The sequence below is a fragment of the Hoplias malabaricus genome, chromosome Y (assembly GCF_029633855.1).
Source record: "Hoplias malabaricus isolate fHopMal1 chromosome Y, fHopMal1.hap1, whole genome shotgun sequence".
In the NCBI taxonomy this organism is placed as follows: domain Eukaryota; kingdom Metazoa; phylum Chordata; class Actinopteri; order Characiformes; family Erythrinidae; genus Hoplias; species Hoplias malabaricus.
In genome coordinates, this window is record NC_089820.1 from 86,636,264 (window position 1) to 86,657,493 (window position 21,230).

Below are 21,230 nucleotides of genomic sequence, written 5' to 3' on the forward strand. Positions count from 1 at the left end.
AAATGGCGTGTGTTGTTGATTTTCTGAGTAAAAAACAAGTTAACACATCATCTACAGGGAACAAATTTAAATATGACATTTGCATATTGTGCTGCAGAGTTGCTGTTTGCTGTGGTGGCAATTTATATGCATTTTTTGTCCAATTTGTTAGCCATTGCACAAGAGTGTGAGAATTAATACTAAATTCTACTTAGAAATCATCAACACAGTTCACCAGCGGTCCCCAGAAATGTTAGTTTTAGTAAACTTTAACTGCTGGAAATACCTCAGTAATCTTTATTTATTCAGTAATACTACATCTACGACCGGGGTTGTGATTCCCTGTCGAAATGTGTCACTTTGCAGCTCTGTGCTTGTGCTCAGACACAAATATTATTATATTTTCTGGTGTTTTATGTGATAAATAAGTTCTTCTTTGGTGCATTACACAATACTTACACTTAGTTCTCTGTTATTATTTGTTTGAGTGTTCCCAAACTGTCCATGGCGAATTAAATGTAAAAAAACTATAAAAGCATGCCTTATCACTGTAATTATCTTAGAATTTCTTTAATAAGGCGATTGAGACTGTGCTTATCTCCTGCAGCATTTTCCAATGCACTACATTTATCTTCTCAGAGTCTTACCTACTGTTTTATCTTCAGCTGTACGTATAAAAGCACGTTTGGACAAAGCAGCACAACTCAGAACACTGGCTTTCCTAAAGAAAAGATCCAGACACTCACACATACTCTGTGTCTACATTAATTTCCTATTTATCAGATTCACTAACCACGTAGGTGCACTGTACACATGATTGGTTCCAGAGTATTCTTTGTCTGTGTGTAAGTTGTCCATCTTTATTATGTTCATCAATTCTCAGGGTCCAAAAGACCACCAGAGAGCAGGTATTACACAGGCGATGGATCCTTCTCAAGGGCTCTTACCGATCCCAAAAATTAAATGATGTATTTGTAATATCCCAGAAGCTTTCATTATAATTTGGGTCGCCATGGAAATTGTAATTAATAATAAATGCAATCTCAGGCCATGAATTTCTGTTCTCTACTGAGGACACTTCAGAAGAGTCCAGTAACAATATATTAAATAAAATAAATAAAGGTCTCAATGAAGTGAGATCAACATCAGTGTTTGTAACAATAACCCTGACCCTGACCCTGACCCTGACCCTAAATGAGTTCTGCTTCAAACCTTGTGTAAAACTTTGTTTTCCAGTCTTTAAACAGACTATTATTAACACGGGTAGTGTTTTGTTAAATATGTTATTTTCTTCATGTCGTACATAAGTATTCTACAAACCCCATTACAAACCACACAGAAGGTGGGACGCTGGACAAAATCTAAATAAATACATGATGCAATGATTCTAATTAATTGTTTAATCCATGTATTTAACTGAAAACTATGCCAAGACAATATTGCCGATGGTGAAACTGAGAAACGTTATTAATTTTTAAAACGTTTTGAATTTGTTTCCAAAAAATGTTGGGACGGGGAACAAAGATATGTGTAATGCTTTAAAAACAAACAAACAAACAAACAAACAAACAAACAAGCAAACAAAGCATACAGAGGTACACCACTTTGTGAAAGAAACAATAATGAAACAGTTCAAGAATAATGTTTCTCAACTTAAAATCTCCAAGGTCCTGGGGATTTCTTTATGAACAGCACATATCTTTGAAAGAGTCAGAGAATCTGGAGAAGTCCCACAACCAAAATATTGGCTGCCTATGGTCTTGGGGCCCTTAGCAATAAAAATAGAGAGAATTCTGTAGTGGAAATCGCTGCACAATCTCAGAAACACTTTGGAAGCACAGTTGGTCACTGCATCCACAGGTAGGAGTTAAACCTCACAAAGGCAAAGGAGAAACTATATATAAAAAGGCCCTAGAAATGCAGTTGGTCTCCTCAGTTAACAAGCATTTACAGTCATTTTTAAAAAAGAAGGAGTCCCTACTTTTTAAAAACCTGTTGCTGGCGTCAAATTAATGGACAAATATTTTCAAAAAAACAATGACCTTCTTCAGTTTTAACATATGAAATTTTGTCTTTGTATTACTTTAAATTAAATATATGGTTTAAATTATTTCACGCATCATTGCATTGTTTTTATTCACGTCATGCAGTGTGTCCCAGCTTTTCTGGAAAAGAGGTTTGTATTTAGAAATATAAGATGGCATGAATAAACATTTGTGATTTCCATGATGTAAATATATCTATCTGGTTATGTTTCAAACCTACAGTTCTTTTTCATTCACAGGGGGCTCTGGGGGCTTTGAGAAGGACTCTCCCACCTGGGCTGCTCTGTCACGGGTCGCAGGACTCTGTAACCGTGCTGTCTTCAAACCTGGACAAGAGAATGTTTTAGTTCTCAAGGTGAACACACACACACGCACATGCACTGAACACACAAACATACCATAAAGTCTGTTAGAATCTGAGTCGTTCTGACCCCAGACACTCAACACCAACGACACCATTTCTTATCAGCTGGGACATACGTGCTGTAGCACAGTGCGCTTGCTCAAGGTTGTCTGCTCCCTGGCATATGTGTGAAGTCCAATTGTACTCATTGAAAGGGATATTCGGGAGCCGGTAAAGCATCGTGATTGGCTTGTGCTTTAACTTGGTTGCTTCTGGCACAGGATAAACAGTAATCTAGGAGGAGATTTACAGTCATGTGTTTCCTCTATGCAAAGCTGTTTTTGAATGTTAGCCTTCTCCACCCTCTTTGTGCGATGTGAAGTATCATAAATATAACACACCTAGGCTGAGCCTCTCAATTTCAGTGCATTTGTAAGGTCTGAAGTTAAACTGTACTGTACTGGTATACGTGTGTATGTGGTCTGTGTGTGTGTCTAGAGGGATACGGCAGGAGATGCATCAGAGTCTGCTCTGCTGAAGTGTATCGAGCTCTCCTGTGGGTCTGTACACAAGCTCAGAGAGAAAAACCCCAAGGTGTGTGAGATCCCATTCAACTCGACCAACAAGTACCAGGTATGCACGCACACACACGCACAGAGGCCACACACACACACAAAGGCCAAACACGGGTTCAATACAGTGTTTCGAAAAAAAATATATCAACCAAAAAATGAAGCCACTTAAAGCAAATCTTACAGAAGGTCTCTAAACAGCATCTCCATCCAAGGTTCTGTTCCTCTCAGGAGTCCCCTTATTCTTTTCCTACTGGAGAGTCTAATTTTAAAGTGTCCCAGCTCCTTCCCATATCAGCCTCTCCTGTCTATAATGAAGGAGGAGGCAGCACATGTGCTAAGTCTCTCTAAAGGCCATTAAGTCTCCAAAAGCCACAGAATATTGACGAGGAAACAAAATTCATGCTCAAATCGACCGAGAATATACTGCACTGTATTGTTTCTGCACTCACTGTCCATTCTCTCAGCTCCACTGACCACACAGGAGGACTTTGTTGTTCTACGATTGCAAACTCAAGTCCAGCAGCACTGCTGTGTCTGATCGAGTTGTACAAGCACAACACACACTAACACACCGCTACTACATTAAACACTGCAGTGCTGAGAATTTTTCACCATGAAAATCATAGCTGTTATGACTGGCAGTTAAATAGTTGCATTTAGTTCTTTGACTTTACATAGTTCTGTATACGATAGTCCTGAAATATTTATACAATAAACACAATTAAATACAAATAATTTTCTATTCCATCCTGCCCTTTAGCTGTCCATCCATGAGGTAGAAGACAGTCCCACGGGGCATCTGCTGGTCATGAAAGGAGCTCCCGAGAGGATTCTGGACAGGTAATCAATACAAGTAATCAGGACTGAACCCTGCCTCCATCCACTCCTTCACTCACCTGCTCAGAAGCTACTTTTAACTTCATTACAGAAATCTGTAACTAAGAAAACCTTACCATAAATGTGATTAATCATTAATAATCATTATGATTGTGGGTTTTTAACAGTGGAGTATTATTATTTAATGATATTTCACTCGGATCAATACTTAATGCTGGTGTAATTGGTGGTGTTTACTTGATGACTGCAAGTGTTGGTAATCAATGACTGTTGCTGTGGCTGACTGATCACGCAGATGCAGTACCATAATGATCAATGGCCAGGAGATTCCTCTAGATGATGACTGGAAGGATGCGTTCCAGGGAGCGTACATGGACCTGGGTGGTCTGGGAGAGAGAGTACTGGGTAAGAGAACAGAGAAAGCATTTAGGGCAAGGGAATGTTATTGAGTATGAGAGTTGATATTTATGGCATTTAGCAGAAACAGCATCCAGAACAGTTTATATTATATTCTTAAATCATGTTACAGAGGTAGTGCAGTGTTGGGAGTCTTGCCCAAGGACACCTATTGCTGTATGTGAGAGTGAGCCTGTTAAGGCAATAAGGGCACGTCTGTGGGCACATCAATTTGTAACTATGTTAAGGGTGGCACAACGTGTACTCACATCGCTCACACACAACTGAAGGTTCCTGGGTCCAGCCCCAAAGAGGTCACTGTGTTCTCTCTGTGTCTGAGTGGGGTTACTCCAGTTTGCTCCTATAGTCTATTGGCTATGCATAAATGCCCACAGGTGTGAGCTTGTGACTGGGTAAGTGTGTGATGCCCTGTCATGGACTGGAACCAATTCCAGGGTGTGGGTCCTGCCTTGTACTGTCACTGCTCTATAAAATAGCTGATGTGTAGTGAGCGTACTTGTGCGTAATTGGCTGCTGTTCAATCACTCATTTGAATACTGCACATTGGTGATGCTTGAGGTCTTTCAAACAATGTAAATCACTGTGGTTGTCTAGAAAAGAGCTAAGTGTAAGTACACTGTCAGAAAAAAAGGTACTGTACAGGCACATTATTGTTCACGTTAGTAAAATCAGTGTAATAGTACCTAGAGGTGAATAATTATTAGCTTTTATTATAGAACTGTGTAAAATATTACAAATACAAAATGTGTTACTTACGTACTTATGGTGTGTAAATAGAATGTGACCTATTTCATCTACAGGACAAATTAGAATTGAGCTGCTCATTATTCCAAAACTATTCCTAGTCCCATTTTGAGTGTGTGAACATGTGTCTCAAGTGTGTCTGAAGTGCATGTCCCCATCTCAGTATGTGGATCACCACACTGTATGAAACATAACTACGTTTGGTGTCTGCAACCTTCACTTTCTGCTCCAATGCAAACACAGTTACAGATATACACTAGTATTCTGTGAAGTAAACAAATACACCCCTTATGTTAGCTCAAGACGGTTGGGTGAAAGTGCTGGGTCATAATTGCTGCAGACACTCTGAGGTTTGGGGTTTGATACAATTTTACAATTTTTGATTGGAAAAAGTCTGGTTAAGCTCAGCACAAGTGAAGGAAATGAGCCTAAAAATGTAGAATTCAGGCTTACTTTATTTACCAAGCCACTACCACAGAGTTTCTTTGAGAAATGTCCTCAGCCAACATCATTGATTTTGCTTTATATTACTTCTGACATTTTCCCTTTGTTTCTTGAGTCTATGGTAGTTATTTTTGTGTCTTTGTCTGCAGGTTTCTGCCACCTTTCTCTGTCTCCCTCCCATTTCCCAAGAGGATTTGCCTTCGACTCTGATGAGGTCAATTTCCCCACAGACCGGATGTGCTTCCTGGGTCTCATGTCCATGATTGATCCACCGAGAGCTGCTGTCCCTGATGCTGTGGGCAAATGTCGCTCTGCTGGCATCAAGGTATTCACATTGCTTTATTAATTTAAAAGTTAAAACCTTTTCTTCATCATTTCAGTGCACTTTAGTTAGATTTGTGGCTTTTATTATTATTTTACACAAAATAACTACATAGCACTTTGGAAGTTTCATATTTTACACAATAAAATAAACGTATTGCCACAGTTAAGAAACGACTTTTCTATAAATTGAGGTTATTATATCTAACCCATTTACAAAGGTAATTATGGTGACGGGAGACCATCCAATCACGGCTAAAGCTATCGCTAAAGGTGTTGGCATCATCTCTGAGGGGACCGAGACAGTGGAGGACATCGCAGAGAGACTCAACATCCCTTTAAGTCAAGTCGACCCAAGGTGTGTATGAGTTTGGGTAAATTAGAGATGAAATATGGTCTTTATTACAATAAAAAACATAATGAAACAGATCTAGCAGAGCAGCATTACACAAAGCACACAGTATACACATTTAAATATACCACCTTCAATGTAAATTACCTTGACTTGAGTCGGTGAATATGAAACAATATGTTATTGAAGTAAACCCTTAAAACCCATGGTGACATATCTGTCACAAACCCTTTATAAAGTCTGGAAAGTTCCCTGCACACTTTTATTCTTCACTTTAAATCATGACGTCCCTAAGTGGCATTTACTGAACGTCCTGGATGCAGTCACATGACAGTGTGTGAGTGTGTGTACGTGACCTCATTTGCAGAGTGACAGTGTGTGTGGTGACTACACAGAGACCATAGAAATACTTATTTTAAAAGCATGCTTTGTTTGAACCTTCACACAGAACCATTCTGACCCAAATCAAGACCAAAATGTTGGAATACACGTTATAAAACGGTTGTTGTGATGTCTGTGTGACGCTGGGATTTTAGCTCAAACATAATTACAGAATGTTGCAAGAAATGTGGAAAAAAATGTTCCATGTTGTTTCTTTGGCCTGTTTTATTTTTCTCATAATTTGACCTGATGTTGAACTGTGTCTGGGCTCTTCGGGGTTAATATCAGAAGTCTATGCCTTCGATGTGGATGAGGTTTAAGACCAGGGGTGTCAAATCAGATCTACGGAGGGCCGTGTGGGTGCAGGTTTTCTTTCCAACCACGCAGAAGCCACACCTCACTCCACCTGTTTTTAATCATTGGATCTAATCAATAGATCTTGACTTTCAGTAGTGTGGGGCTTTTGCGTGGTTGAAAAGAACACCTGCACCCACGCGGCCCTCCGTAGATCTGATTTGACACCCCTGTTTTAGACCCTTTGTATGATGGCTCACTTCCAAACACCTTCTAGTTATTTACATACAGCGTGAGCTGGAGCAGCTTTGACTGAACGTGTCTTTAATTTGATAAATTCACCAAATACTCCCTCATTCCAGGGGAGACATCCTGTTTCAGACCTTTTATTACGATAATCATGTGATAATCATGTCACTGAGTGCAGCAGCCAAGCAAGTTACCTTCGGGTCCCTTAAGATTATTTCTTAAAGGTGTGAAGACTGATAAATCAAATACAATTATAAAAGTGATACAATATAAAAGACTCATAAAGAGATTACTGAAGTTAATTGTTTGATTAAATTGAGTGTAATTTTTCAGTATTTTTTTTTAAGTTAGAATCACTCAATCCAAAATGTCTGTAGGTGTGAGTGAATGTGTGAGTGTGTGTCGCCCTGTAAAGGACTGGCGCCCCCTACAGGGTGTGTTCCTGCCTTGCGTCCAGTGATTCCGGGTAGGCTTCGGACCCACCGCGACCCTGAACTGGATAAGGGTTACAGATAGTGAATAAATAATTGTAAATAAATCACTCTCCCATTCTTTTCTCATTTCATGGTCAAGGTTGGGTAGGTATTAAAAATGAAAACTGTCATTTATTAATAATAATAAAAAAACCCTTAAGTTTCAATACACCTACTAATATTTTATACGTGTGTGTGTGTGTGTGTGTGTGTGTGTGTGTGTGTGTTTGGGACAGAGATGCCAAGGCCTGTGTGGTCCATGGCAGTGATCTGAAAGAGATGAGTTCGGAGTATTTGGACGATATCCTGAAGAACCATACTGAGATTGTCTTCGCGCGTACATCTCCCCAGCAGAAGCTCATTATTGTGGAGGGTTGCCAGAGACAGGTAGGAGTGTGTGTCTGTGTTTGTGTGGGTTATCAGGGGTGCTTTGCTGTGAAAGCTGAACTGAGCAGAAATGTTCCAGCTAATGTGTTGATGTAATAGTTGATAGTTGCTTGTGCTTCCAGGGTGCTATTGTGGCGGTGACGGGTGATGGTGTAAACGACTCTCCTGCTCTAAAAAAGGCGGATATCGGTGTTGCCATGGGGATAGCCGGATCTGACGTCTCCAAACAGGCGGCAGACATGATCCTGCTGGATGACAATTTTGCTTCCATAGTAACAGGAGTGGAGGAGGGTAAGTGGGGAGTATACAATGAGATCTGAGTTTCTTAGCTACACCTTATATATTCACCCACTGGCCATTTCCTCAAATATATTGCTGCTGTAGATGCATGGAAATACTGAGCCTGTCTAATGATACTATAACTCAAGCATAACAGCCACCTTCCACCCTATACATTAGTGATGTAGTGGAACCACTATAGCACCACTGCTGGTGAGACATTGTTTGAGCAGTGGACCACAACATGGTAGTGGCAGTATTCTGTGTTTTTCTGGTAGAAGGGGGATGATACATTTTGCAGCAACACTTTAGCTACAGTCAATGACTGTAAACTAGGGCTTGAGGATACGGGCAATGTTTATATCACAATATAATACTTAATTTTAGTTGATACGGTATGAACACACTGTAAATATAAAAACCACAGAAAATCTGGTAAAAACAAACAAGAAACATGACATCACTGTCAGACATGAACCTCTTGGCTTTGTCAATATTAATATTTTTAAACTAATTTTAAAACTGAGCGCAATAAACTGATGGCAGCGCCCTCTAATGACCATCAGTGAGTGACAGAATGTGTGAGTGAATGTCTGTGAAGGACTGGCGCCCCCTCCAGGGTGTGTTCCTGCCTTGCATCCAGTGATTCCGGGTAGACTCCGGACCCACCACTGCCCTGAACTGGGTTACAGACAGTGAATGAATGAATATCATATTGTTATATATTATATATCAGTATACTATATAAATACTGATTTAATTATTGTCTATTGTCCAGCCCTACTGTAAACCCTATAACTTATATAAAACACATTAAAAATACTGGAAACACAATAATTGAAAATGATATTGTGAGTTCTATTTTAATATGAGGCCTTTAATGCCCCAAAAAAGAAAATGAAATCTAGCCATTTTATTCAAATAAAATGTTCAATATTAAAGTTTCTGCTGGGATGAACAAACCTGTCCTCTGTGTTTTCTCCTGAAGGTCGTCTGATCTTTGATAACCTGAAGAAGTCGATAGCTTACACTCTCACCAGCAACATCCCGGAGATTTCTCCATTTCTGCTCTTTATCATTGCCAGTGTCCCTCTACCCCTGGGCACTGTCACCATCCTCTGCATCGACCTCGGAACTGATATGGTAAAACACACACATACAGACGCGCGTGCACACACACACACACACGTGCGAGTACACACCTCTGCCTCAGCCACAATGATGTGCAAATAGCCTCCAAATATGTATGAGACGGTCTGCTGCACAGACAAACGTACTGACACAAATTGCGAGTATATGTATGTGTATAAAATAAAGGAATATACTTAACAATTAATGTAACTGAGTGTAAAAATGCTTGTGCTATTCACTTGATCATGACGTTCAATGATGGGGCTGTAGAACAATGGGGATTTATAGCATAAATTATAGTATTTTTAGATTATATAAACAAAACAAACACAAATGGAGTATGTGTGTGTGTGTGTGTGTGTGTGTGTGTGTGTGTGTGTGTGTGTGTGTTTAATTGAGTGATGAGACTCTACTTCTCTCCCTTTGCCCTTCTCTATGTCTGTCCTATCTCTTCATCATTTTCAGTCCATCAGTATCCAGTCATCATTGTACCTGTCTTCCAGAAAAACATTTACTCATTCTGAAGACACACACCCAAACCGTCCAAACCCATAAACCCTTCATTTATCATTGCTGCTGCTCTACTGCCCCACAGCACTTTCACACCTCTCTCTCTCTCTCTCTCTCCCTCCCTTCCCTCCTTTTAGGTTCCTGCCATATCTCTGGCTTATGAGACAGCAGAAAGTGATATTATGAAGCGCCAGCCCCGAAACCCCAAAACTGATAAACTGGTCAATGAGAGACTCATCAGTATGGCATATGGACAGATTGGTAAGAGGAAAACACAATTCATTTCTGTACTGTATCAGTGCATGGGGTCCTACATATGTGTACTGTGTGTTATACATTAAACATATATCACATATAATGACATGTAAAGAATTACTGGGTTTGGCTGTTTCTGCCATGTCCTATTTCTAAAGCATGAATAAAATCAGTCACAAATCGATACGAACACGTGCAGGAGGGTCGTCCTGAAAAGCTCTGTCGCTTGGGAATGTCAAAGCATGCTCCCTTCTGATTTGAGTTGATAGAAGAGTGGAGAAAATTGGGATGTTTTGTGAAATTTCTCCCCTGTTTGAGCTGGATAATTTAAACACTGGTACAACAAACAGCTCGGCCACAAAGCAACACAAGTTCACAGTAGAGCTGAAACATGTGGCCCATAAAAATAGCCTGTACTCGGATCAGTTCCCAAAAGTCCCTGGAAGCAACACCAGCACAAGAACTGTTGGTTAGGAGTTTTTACAGATCAGGATTCATTGGCGATTAACAACATGGAAGATTTAATGGAACACCAGGTAGTATTTGTACCTTAAAACAATTACAGTTTCAGAATCATTGTGATGCTCCACTGACCTGTCATAGGGAGAATAGAGCCTCTGTTGTTGCTGCTGTGTGACATTTGGAGGAGGGTAGGAAACCACACCCCGCCTTGATTTAAGGACAGTGCTCTAAGAGTGTATTACACTGTGCAACTCTAGGAGGAGCCCAAGAGCAAAAACACCAGATCGTATCTAGTGTTTCTTTAAGACCACAATGCCCAGTGTGAACTAAAGTGGTTAGTAGTTAGTAGTTTCATTTAAAGGACAGTGAAATTTCAGAGAATCATGTGTTTTCAGCTGTGTGCGATGGCCCTTTTCAGTTTCAGTGTGAAAACTCCCAGAAAATCAGAAAAAAAGGTTGGCTTGGTTCTGGTTTGGCCCATTCAGCAGGCTGACCTCAACCCCATTCAACACCTCTGGGATGAACTGGACCGCCTACTGTGAGCCATCGCCCAACATCAGTGCCCAGTCTCATTAAAGCTTTTGTTGCTGAATGGGAGTGAATCCCTGCAGTCGTGTTCCAGAATCTAGCTGAAAGCCTTCCTGGAAGATTGGAGGCTATTATAGAAGCAATTCCACATTAATGCCCATGGTTTCAAAATGATGGGTTTAACAAACATTTGGATGTCCTCATATATTTGCCCAGGGGCGACATGATGGCACTGCAGGTACTGTTTCTGTCACAGCTCCAGGGTTCTGGAGGTTGTGGGTTTGAGTCTTGCTCCGGGTGACTGTCTGTGAGGAGTGTGGTGTGTTCTCTCTGTGTCTGCGTGGGTTTCCTCCGGGTGACTGTTTGTGAGGAGTGTGGTGTGTTCTCCCTGTGTCTGCGTGGGTTTCCTCCGGGTGACTGTCTGTGAGGAGTGTGGTGTGTTCTCTCTGTGTCTGCGTGGGTTTCCTCCGGGTGACTGTCTGTGAGGAGTGTGGTGTGTTCTCTCTGTGTCTGTGTGGGTTTCCTCCGGGTGACTGTCTGTGAGGAGTGTGGTGTGTTCTCTCTGTGTCTGCGTGGGTTTCCTCCGGGTGACTGTCTGTGAGGAGTGTGGTGTGTTCTCCCTGTGTCTGTGTGGGTTTCCTCCGGGTGACTGTCTGTGAGGAGTGTGGTGTGTTCTCTCTGTGTCTGCGTGGGTTTCCTCCGGGTGACTGTCTGTGAGGAGTGTGGTGTGTTCTCCCTGTGTCTGCGTGGGTTTCCTCCGGGTGACTGTCTGTGAGGAGTGTGGTGTGTTCCTCCGGGTGACTGTCTGTGAGGAGTGTGGTGTGTTCTCTCTGTGTCTGCGTGGGTTTCCTCCGGGTGCTCCGGTTTCGCTCTAAAAACACACGTTGGTGGACCCACCACCACCCTGAACTGGATAAGGGTTACAGCCAATAAATGAATGAATGATTATACGTGCCCATAAGGACAGATCTGTGCAGGTATAGTGTTTGTAATAAGAATTAACGTAATTTAAATGTTTTTTTCCCCTTATTATTAACCAAATCAATCATATAGTTTTCTTTTGCTGGTTTTCTCAGGCTTTTCTAAGAAATAAGGATTTATTTGCCCCGAAAGTATATAAAAACAGACTTATACACTCTCACAAACACCCACACAGAGAAACCCTTTATCTTCCTTCATCACTTTTTGTTGCACTCTAAAATGTGAGATATTGAGGGAACTGAAGATTTGAGGAAGTCCATGACCTTGGGTAATTGGAGTAGTTCTATAGAAAGAAGAGAACTGAGCTGTCTCATTTTTCCTTGAACTCAGTGAAATCAATGTTTTTGCTTTTCCCCGTTTCATGTAAAAAAATAGATGTAGTGGATTTAGTTGGAGGAGTCTGATTGTTTGCCACATACAAATACAAACCAGTTAAGCCCTGCCTCAGTGAGTCTCTGCCATCATCCCGTCTGATGCTAGTTCACTTTATGACTGATTTTGCTTCACCATACATTTAAACTAATGTTTGGATTTATATAAAACTACAGAGCCCCTAAGATTACAATGTGGTGCTTTATAATACGGTGTGGTCACAAAATAATATATTGAGGTCACAAGACAATAATATAGTGAGGCCCAAATATAATAGACTGAGGCCACATGATATATTTAGTGGCCTCAGTATATTATCTCATGACCTCCATATGTTATTTGTGGCCATACCTTAATTAAAACAACAGCCATGTAATCTTAGGGCCTCTGTGTAAAACCAGTTTGCATGCAGGAGGATATATAAAAATGTTGTAGTATTGTAGCTCTATGCAAAGAAGGACCAGGAGGATCAGGATGATGATTAAATCTGTAGATGACTCACGAAGAGCCAATTATAAAAAAAAAAAAAGGATAATGATGACTGAGGTATTATCAATAATATGTACATTATAAATCCAAAAGAGAACCCACACCCACTCTGGACACAGACATCCCATTGTGTAAACCTTGTATAGTTTAATTGTACTCTCTTTTTATGTGTTTACATTAGAGATGTGCCGATACGATATTCAGTATCGGTATCGGTCCGATTCTGGCCTAAATTGCTATATCGGATATTAGAAAGAAACAAAACATCCAATCTATTAAATATAAAAAAAAATTTCTTGGGTGAAATTTGCAACGTGCCGTAAGCCAATGCAGCACTTTTGCATAGGACCCACAGGCATCACGTGATAGAGCGACTGTTGTGAGAGGCCTGTAAACACGTCAGCAGTTTGGAGTTACTTCACAGTCAATGAAGAAAACAGCAACACCGCCGAGTGTATTTTGCGTAATGCTACTGTCTCACAAGGTGGTAGCAATGTTGGGAATAACACCACGAACATATTTGTATTTTTTATACTGGAAATGTTTTTATACAAGTGTTAAGTTTTGTATAGAGATTTCACTGAGTTGAACTTCAGGTTTCATGTGATGGAAAAAGATTGAACCGACAGACATCTTAATATTAGCTGAGGGTCACAAAAAGCCATGTTTGCACTACTTTCATTTTGAATACTACTTTTGATCCATATATTTAAAGTTTTGCTTTAAGTTTTAAAATTTCAGGATAAATTTCTGAATAGTGGTGACCAGCTAACTGCTGTGAAAAGCTATGTTTAAATCAGTACTGGCAACTGAACTGTGTTTTGGGTGCAATGTATTTCTTATAATATAATAATGTTACAATTAGTTACCTATTAGTATCGGTATCGGCAGATACCCAAATGTAAAATATCGGTATCAGTATCGGACCTAAAAAAGTGGTATCGTGCCATCTCTAGTTTACATTTTACATATTAAAGTGATCATTTAATATCTTTCTATAATGACAGTTCACATAATATAGAGAATGTAATTGGTCTGTAGTCACTGTGAATGTATTTTGTCCGTAGAGGAGGGCCTACAGAATAGGTTTACTACAGAATATCTGACACATCCAGGCCGTTAGAAATCAATAGGGCGACTGTTTCATATTCTGAAGACGAATTGTTGAAGAAAATGGCTGATTGCTTGGTTTTGTCTGTGATATGACTCTAACTCTCTTGACAGTGTGCTGTAAATTAAATTTCACCCACATTCAGGTTGCTTTGATTCTGATTCCTCTGAGCCCTGGCCCACAAAAGTATCTTTGCATTAGCTTGGATATGTGTACGCTTGGTAATGCAGTGATAATTGTTTGTGTGCAGGTATGATCCAGGCCTTGGCGGGGTTCTTCACCTACTTTGTGATTTTGGCGGAAAACGGGTTCTTGCCGTACACACTTCTGGGAATACGTCTGGAGTGGGACGACCGCAACGTCAATGACGTTGAAGACAGCTATGGACAGCAATGGGTATACACACGCGCAGACACACACACACACACACACACACACACACACACAGAATGTGGTATTGTATTTAAAATGTAGTTTCACCAAGGGCAAACTATCCAAACATGCTAATCTACTCTTTTTGTAATGCTAGCTATGTGTCCACCAGTAATAACAACCTGCTAACACCGACACCTTCAGGAACAATGCTCTTGGTTTTCCTCATTTCACTTGTTATGATACAGCAATGTTAGCTCTGGAATTGACAGCAACAGTGTAATATAAGAAAATAGAACTTTAAATGTATTTTTAAAAGTATAGTGTAAATTACTGTTGTAGTTTATTGAGCAGATAATGGGTCTGTCCCAAAATTAAGGGAGCTGTCTACATGGAGAACTTTTTACATCATAGAGTGTGCGCTCCAGACACATAAGCTGACCCAGTTCTGAGACACCTTGTCCAACCAGATTTGCGCCGTTGCCCGATTTGGATTGTGCATGCTTCATCAGGCTTGTGTACACTTTGCTAATTGATATTTTTAATCCAATTTTTGGACAACATGCGCCGTCCAAATTGGGCAATTTGCACAAATCAGGTAGCAACACACCTTAAAAATACTGCCTGCTGAGATACCTTAATCTGGCTGAATTTTAAGGCGGCATCGAACCCTCCCTCTCTCCCAGAGGAAAAATAATTAAAATAGCGATAAAAACGGGAACACGAAAATCTATAGCCCATAGCCCTGAAACGCTGAGGCCGCTGTCGCTCTCTAACTACGGCATCTCAATAATCCGCCTCATGAAGACAAACAACCGACAGAGCGCTGCCGACTTAAACAGCTGTCTACGGAGTCACTGCCTCCTTAGAGCTCAGTAGGTTTTGGGACAGACCTAATGTGTGTCAACTTGGAAATATGAAAACAAAAACAAGCCACTTATGTGTTCCTTTCACAGACCTATGAGCAGCGTAAAATTGTGGAGTTCACCTGCCATACCTCCTTCTTCGTCAGCATTGTGGTGGTGCAATGGGCCGACCTCATCATCTGTAAAACACGCAGGAATTCCCTCTTCCAGCAGGGCATGAGGTGTGTGTGTGTGTGTGTGTGTGTTAGAGAAGTTAGAAATACTTGTGTATGCAAGAGACAGAAGGAACCACTTCATGGAACTGGCTTGTATCTCACTCACTTATGAAATACATACATAGGCAGTCATTCAGTCATACTCAATCACATTAGGGGCAGATACACAAGGGGGTGCTGTTGTGCTTCGTCTCGGATGGCTGAGCAAAACGTGCTTGAACTGGTGATTTTCAAATGTTTTTGACTCAAATGGGCATAATATGTACGTTTTAGAAATAGAAAGCTTTTAATATGCCACATGCTACAAGATCTACTGGGGTTTTTTTTTGATAGGTTTTGTCAAGGCAGAGTATATATATAAAACAAACAGTATTTCAGAGTCACTTTTCATGGTTGTTGAGTTTGATATGTTTGTATTGAGAGATCACTCCTGTGTCCTGTAGGAATAAGATTCTCATCTTTGGTCTGTTTGCTGAGACGGCTCTGGCTGCGTTCCTGTCCTACTGCCCTGGAATGGACGTCGCTCTTCGCATGTACCCTCTCAAGTAAGACACACATTCACACACCTGTGCACTAGGGAAGGGAATGACTTTGTGAGTTAAGAATTATTTGAAAGTCATTTAATGTAATAGATCAATCGATTGCATGCGAGGACTGTAACAATAGCCATTTTTGTGGTCCAAATATTGTCCCAGAAATAATGGCGATAAATGGTATTATTGTCATTTTAAATTTTTTAGCCAGCGATTGAATGGTAATATAATATCATAATAATGCACTTACCTTTAAAAGAACACTAGATAACATTTGGGGTTGTTTTTACTCCTGGGTTAGTGCTGTACTGAATTCAACAGTTAGAGGGTGGGGAGGGATATGATATTCTACCCTCCTCCAAAACTTACATTACTTACATAGCTCAAGTTAAACTGAGCAGAAGGAGCCGAGTCGTCCTGCTAACAGTGTGGAATCGGCTCTGAACTCAGAATAGCTGAGCTAGTCCAATAACTCCAAAGAACGTTTAGGGCCCAGGATGCAGGGGGATTGACAGATTGGCATTCAATTAACACCACAAAAATCAATAGTAAAGACTCATTGAATAGCCCATCCCTACTACACACATGCACCATGTATAAAGTTATATTCCTTCATCAGACCCTTGGCATTGGACTTGGTGACCTTTGGCTCATATGCAGCTACTCCAGGGCGTATTATATATATATATATTTTTTTTACATTTTACTGGCAATGCATTCCTGGAGTTTATACAAGTTACTATACTTTTCTATTAGAATATCTGTGTTAGCTGAGTTCATAAATTAGAAAGGATCATTTTTGCCAACTAGAGTAAATAAATAATAATGTTAATATGTAAAAGGTCTCACTACAGATTTTCTCAGTATGTTTTTAACCTTAATTTTTCCTTGTTTTGTCACACATCTCTCTCTCTCTCTCTCTCTCTCTCTCTCTCTCTCTCTCTCTTTCTCTCTCTCTCTCTCTTTCTCTCTCTTTCACTCTCTCTCTCACACACTCTCACTCACTCTCTCTCGCTCTCTCTCTCTCTCTCTCTCTTCTCTCTCTCTCTCTCTTTCTCTCTCTCTCACTCTCTCTCTCACACACTCTCACTCACTCTCTCTCTCTCTCGCTCTCTCTCTCTCTCTCTCTCTCTCTCTCTTTCTCTCTCTCTCTCTCTCTTTCTCTCTCTCTTTCTCTTTCTCTCTCTCTCTCTCTCTCTCTCTCTCTCTCTCTCTTCTCTCTCTTGCTCACTCTCTCTCACTATCATTCTCTCTCTCTCTCTCTCACACTCTCACTCACTCACTCTCTCTATCTCTCTCACACACACTGTGTCTCTCTCTCTCTCTCTCTTTCTCTCTCTTGCTCACTCTCTCTCACTGTCATTCTCTCTCTCACTCTCTCTCTCTCTCACACTCTCACTCACTCACTCTCTCTCTCTATCTCTCTCACTCACTCACTCTCACTCTCTCTCACACTCTCTCTCTCTCTCTCTTTCTCTCTCTCTCTCTCTCTCTGTGTCCAGGGTTTACTGGTGGTTCTGTGCTCTGCCGTACAGTATACTCATCTTCATTTATGATGAAGTCCGTAAGTTCATACTGAGGAGGAGACCAGGAGGTGAAGGAACCTTTTAATAACGTATTCAGTCATTTTTTATTTGGACAGTGATTGGTCAAAAATGCAACAATATTTCATAGTTTCTCCTCTGTTTTATTCACAGGTTGGGTGGAGAAAGAGACATACTACTAATCAACAAAGAACGTACAATGAGACTGAACATGTATGAGTGTGTGTTTGTGTGTGTGTGTGTTTGTGTGTGTGTTTGTGTTTGTGTGTGTGTGTTTGTGCACACCCATGTGTGTAGGGCATGTGCTCTTCAGTGTCTTTAGGACATCCTCAGACCTCAGAACCAAATTTCAGATGAATTACTTTTATTTCTCTCTCTGGAAAACTCTGTTTTGTCCCAGATCTCACACGAGTGGACATCATAGGGACATAGATGTAAGGGTCAGCTTCAGTTAAGGACAACCCTAAAGCTGTATGGCATTCACTAGTTCATTCTTTATTAACCGGGTTATTTTCTGCAGCTACATTTTCATATGGTTATGAAAGAAGACCATAAACCCCAGCCATAACATTTATCTGAACTGTGCAGTTATTTTTTTAGATGATGATGAAGCCTCAGCTTATACTCTACAACTATTTGCTACATGTTACAGGAACAAATGTATCACAGATAAAGTTAACTTTTCTTCTGTTCTTTTTGCCTGATGCCTTTTGAATCCAAGACTATTTGCTTGATGCATATTTATTGAAATATATTTTTGCTTGATGCCTCTTGATTAATGTCTTTAAAGCTGAGACTGTTTGCTTGATGCCTTTTTTCCAGGGCTGTTTTGCCTGATGCCTTAATTCTCAGACCACTTTCCCAAATGCCTTAGTATCTGAGACTATTTTGCAGATGATTTTTTATCTGTGATTATTTTGCCTGATGCCTTAGTACCTGTGACTTGCCTAATGCCTTTTTTTATCTGATACTTGATTGATATCTTTATAGCTCAGACTGTTGGCTTGATGCCTTTCTCCAGGGCTGTTTTGCCTGATGCCATTATATCTGAGGCTGATTTTCTTGAAGCCATTTTAATCCAGGGCTGCTTTGCCAGGTAATTGTTTGGCGCGAGGTCAAAATATCTGTGTTCATTTGTCACAAGGGCTGAGAGCTGGGACGTTTTCCAGAGCCTATGCCTTTATAGAAAGATGCCATTTTCTCTGATGTCTGATGATGTCCTAAAATGAGCACCGTAGTGTGAGGAGGCAGTAATATGTGAGTATATTTGAGGGTGTATATTTAAGAGTAAAACTGTAAAGGTGGAAAGGTGAGGTCATTTTTCATAATAGATGCATCATTCCTCTAAACACAACTAAAGATTCATGACCCTACACTGTCAGAGAAACGGTCACTGCCAGTACCTTTAATTAGGAAACATAATAGTACCTTATTCTATTATATAAAATTGTGTTGATGTCATTCGCCGCATTTCATCTCCAGGACTTTTATTGTGTTCTTTTATTCTCCACAGTTGTATAATGAAAGATTACAGAGATCCCCCTCTCCTTCTGGAGAAGAGAATCTAATGAACCTTTAGGGAACACAACTGGACTCTAACACCACTGCTGTACCTTTAAAGATACACTACACTGTCTGTACCTTTAAAGATACACTACACTGTTTGTAGCTTTAGAGACAGTAATGTACCTTTATTTCTGAGAGTGTAACTATTGTTTTAAAATGACTGCATGAGTTAACCCATAAGGGTCCACAGAGCTTTAATGCTTTAGCCTTAGTTCTTTAATGTCTTTGTATTTTAACTTAATGTTTCTAGACTGTGCCTTAATGTGTTTCCTGTGGCTCAGTATTTTGAGCTGTAACTTAATACATTTTCAGCTTGATTCTGTATTTTATCTTTGCATAATTGTCAAAATTTGCGATATAGTCAATTTTGTCAATGATATTCATGATGATATCAGTGAAATCCAAATATCCAATAAACGGGTAACAGATTTCACTGTTTACATCAGCTATAGTTTTGTTTCATTTCCATGCCTTTGTGTATTTGACTGTGATGATGGACACCTTACTTTTAGAAACACTGCAATAAAGACTTGTTGTTTTCTGACAACAGAAAAAAAAACATTCATTCATTGTCTGTAACTCTTATCCACTCTGCGCAAGGCAGGAACACACCCTGTAGGGGGCGCCAGTCCGACAGCAGGTTTTCTGTTGCACTGGCTCTACCAGTGCAGTGAAGGATATAAACGACTTATGTCATGTTTTGGACATTCATTCATTCATTCATTCATTCATTGTTTGTAACCCTTCTCTAGTTCAGGGTGGCGGTGTGTCCGGAGTCTACCCAGAATCACTGGACACACTGGTTTGCAATCACGTTCCAAAAACACATGTTGGTAGGTTGACTGGGTTCTCCACAGGTGAGAATAGTGGTGTTAGTGTGAGATTCCTGCGATGGACTGGGGATGAAAGGTCTACAGTGTGTTGGGTCTAATGTTTCAGGCTCTGGACACACCCAACACTGGTGGAGTATGAAGTGTTTCAGAAGATGAATGTAACACCTAGTCCTCCTCACATGGGACATAAGTCAAAATGGAGGGGTGTAGGGAATGGGAGATTTATGAGTGGGGGAAGGGAGTGGGGGTCCCATCTAACGCTGCCTTATAGCAGTTTGGACTACACTGCAGTGAAGGATTTTGAGTCATGAACATCTTTATTAATTACAATATCTTTAAAAAAAAACATAAATGAAATCTGCTACAAACACTGTATATAATTTATTAGTCTTTTATCCAACATCAGAATAGGAACTGAAGTGTGCACACCACAGGCAGATGCTTATAGAAAACACCCTGAGGTGTTCTAAGGCTACACAATACACACAGGGAACCAGGCTACTACATCCATGATTTTCAGATATGAGTGTCATAACCCCGTATTCACTGAATTCCCAACATTAAAGGTTCCTGTAAGTTCCTGTTCCTGTAAGTACAAAAACTATATCTCTAGACCTTCCTCAAGTCTAGGGACCTTTCATCCTGAGATTCAATGGAAGCAGGGACCTGGAGTAGTCTCACATGGATGTGGATGTCTCAGACTAAATGAAGACAGAGTTGATCATTCCTAAAATAACTGTCTGATTAATATATAATAATGAGATAAAAAGAATAGAAACAGAAATATAACTACAGAGGGTCCCTGCAGGGTTGCTGGACTAGCTACAAGGAAGTCTTTTCTGCAAGACAAAGTGTGGTAAAACAGCTTTGGGGAGAGATGTAAAATATCCATAGGATTGCTTTCAGTCTTTTGCAGTGAGAAGTGGCCTACTCTGAAGATCTTGAGATGACAAGTAACTGAACAAGCCCCCTGTGGCCTCCCTAGAGACAGAGAGTGAGGTTTTAAGTGTTCTCTAGAGAGGCTACCCGGGGTGCTTGTTCAGACTCTTGTCATCTCAAGACTTGACAACTGCAACTCGCTGCTGGCTGATATTTTGCGGTCCATAAGGCCTCTGCAGTGGTTCCAGAATTCAACAGAATGGCTTGCTTTCAATCTTTATAAATACACTCCTGTTAATCCACAGCTATGTTCCATTCACTGACTCCTTTTAGCTGTTTGTATAAAATCCTGTTCCCTTAATGCTCATCTGCAAAGACAAACAAAACTTCAAGTATGATTTGTTATGTTATTAAGGCAACTCAGCTTCATGGCCTCATACAGTTGTCCATTCTGTGGTAATTG

At 40.4% G+C, this 21,230-nt stretch overlaps 2 protein-coding genes across 3 annotated transcripts in view; both read left to right on the forward strand.

Moving 5' to 3' along the window:
• Nucleotides 1-17,926, forward strand: part of atp1a2a (ATPase Na+/K+ transporting subunit alpha 2a) — a 40,203-nt gene extending 22,277 nt beyond the window's left edge. For both annotated transcript variants that reach the window (XM_066655688.1, XM_066655689.1), the window contains exons 10-24: nucleotides 2,264-2,379; nucleotides 2,866-3,000; nucleotides 3,703-3,782; nucleotides 4,075-4,184; nucleotides 5,534-5,709; nucleotides 5,927-6,063; nucleotides 7,691-7,841; nucleotides 7,964-8,132; nucleotides 9,109-9,263; nucleotides 9,899-10,022; nucleotides 14,210-14,355; nucleotides 15,288-15,418; nucleotides 15,856-15,957; nucleotides 17,448-17,539; nucleotides 17,643-17,926. In XM_066655688.1, the coding sequence (XP_066511785.1) occupies nucleotides 2,264-2,379; nucleotides 2,866-3,000; nucleotides 3,703-3,782; nucleotides 4,075-4,184; nucleotides 5,534-5,709; nucleotides 5,927-6,063; nucleotides 7,691-7,841; nucleotides 7,964-8,132; nucleotides 9,109-9,263; nucleotides 9,899-10,022; nucleotides 14,210-14,355; nucleotides 15,288-15,418; nucleotides 15,856-15,957; nucleotides 17,448-17,539; nucleotides 17,643-17,671 (1,853 nt within the window). In that variant the 3' untranslated portion in view covers nucleotides 17,672-17,926. The remainder of the gene's footprint in view (nucleotides 1-2,263; nucleotides 2,380-2,865; nucleotides 3,001-3,702; nucleotides 3,783-4,074; nucleotides 4,185-5,533; nucleotides 5,710-5,926; nucleotides 6,064-7,690; nucleotides 7,842-7,963; nucleotides 8,133-9,108; nucleotides 9,264-9,898; nucleotides 10,023-14,209; nucleotides 14,356-15,287; nucleotides 15,419-15,855; nucleotides 15,958-17,447; nucleotides 17,540-17,642) is intronic.
• The window catches only part of LOC136678889 (succinate dehydrogenase cytochrome b560 subunit, mitochondrial-like), a 390,354-nt gene that overhangs the window by 354,791 nt on the left and 14,333 nt on the right, over nucleotides 1-21,230 (forward strand). The window lies entirely within an intron of this gene.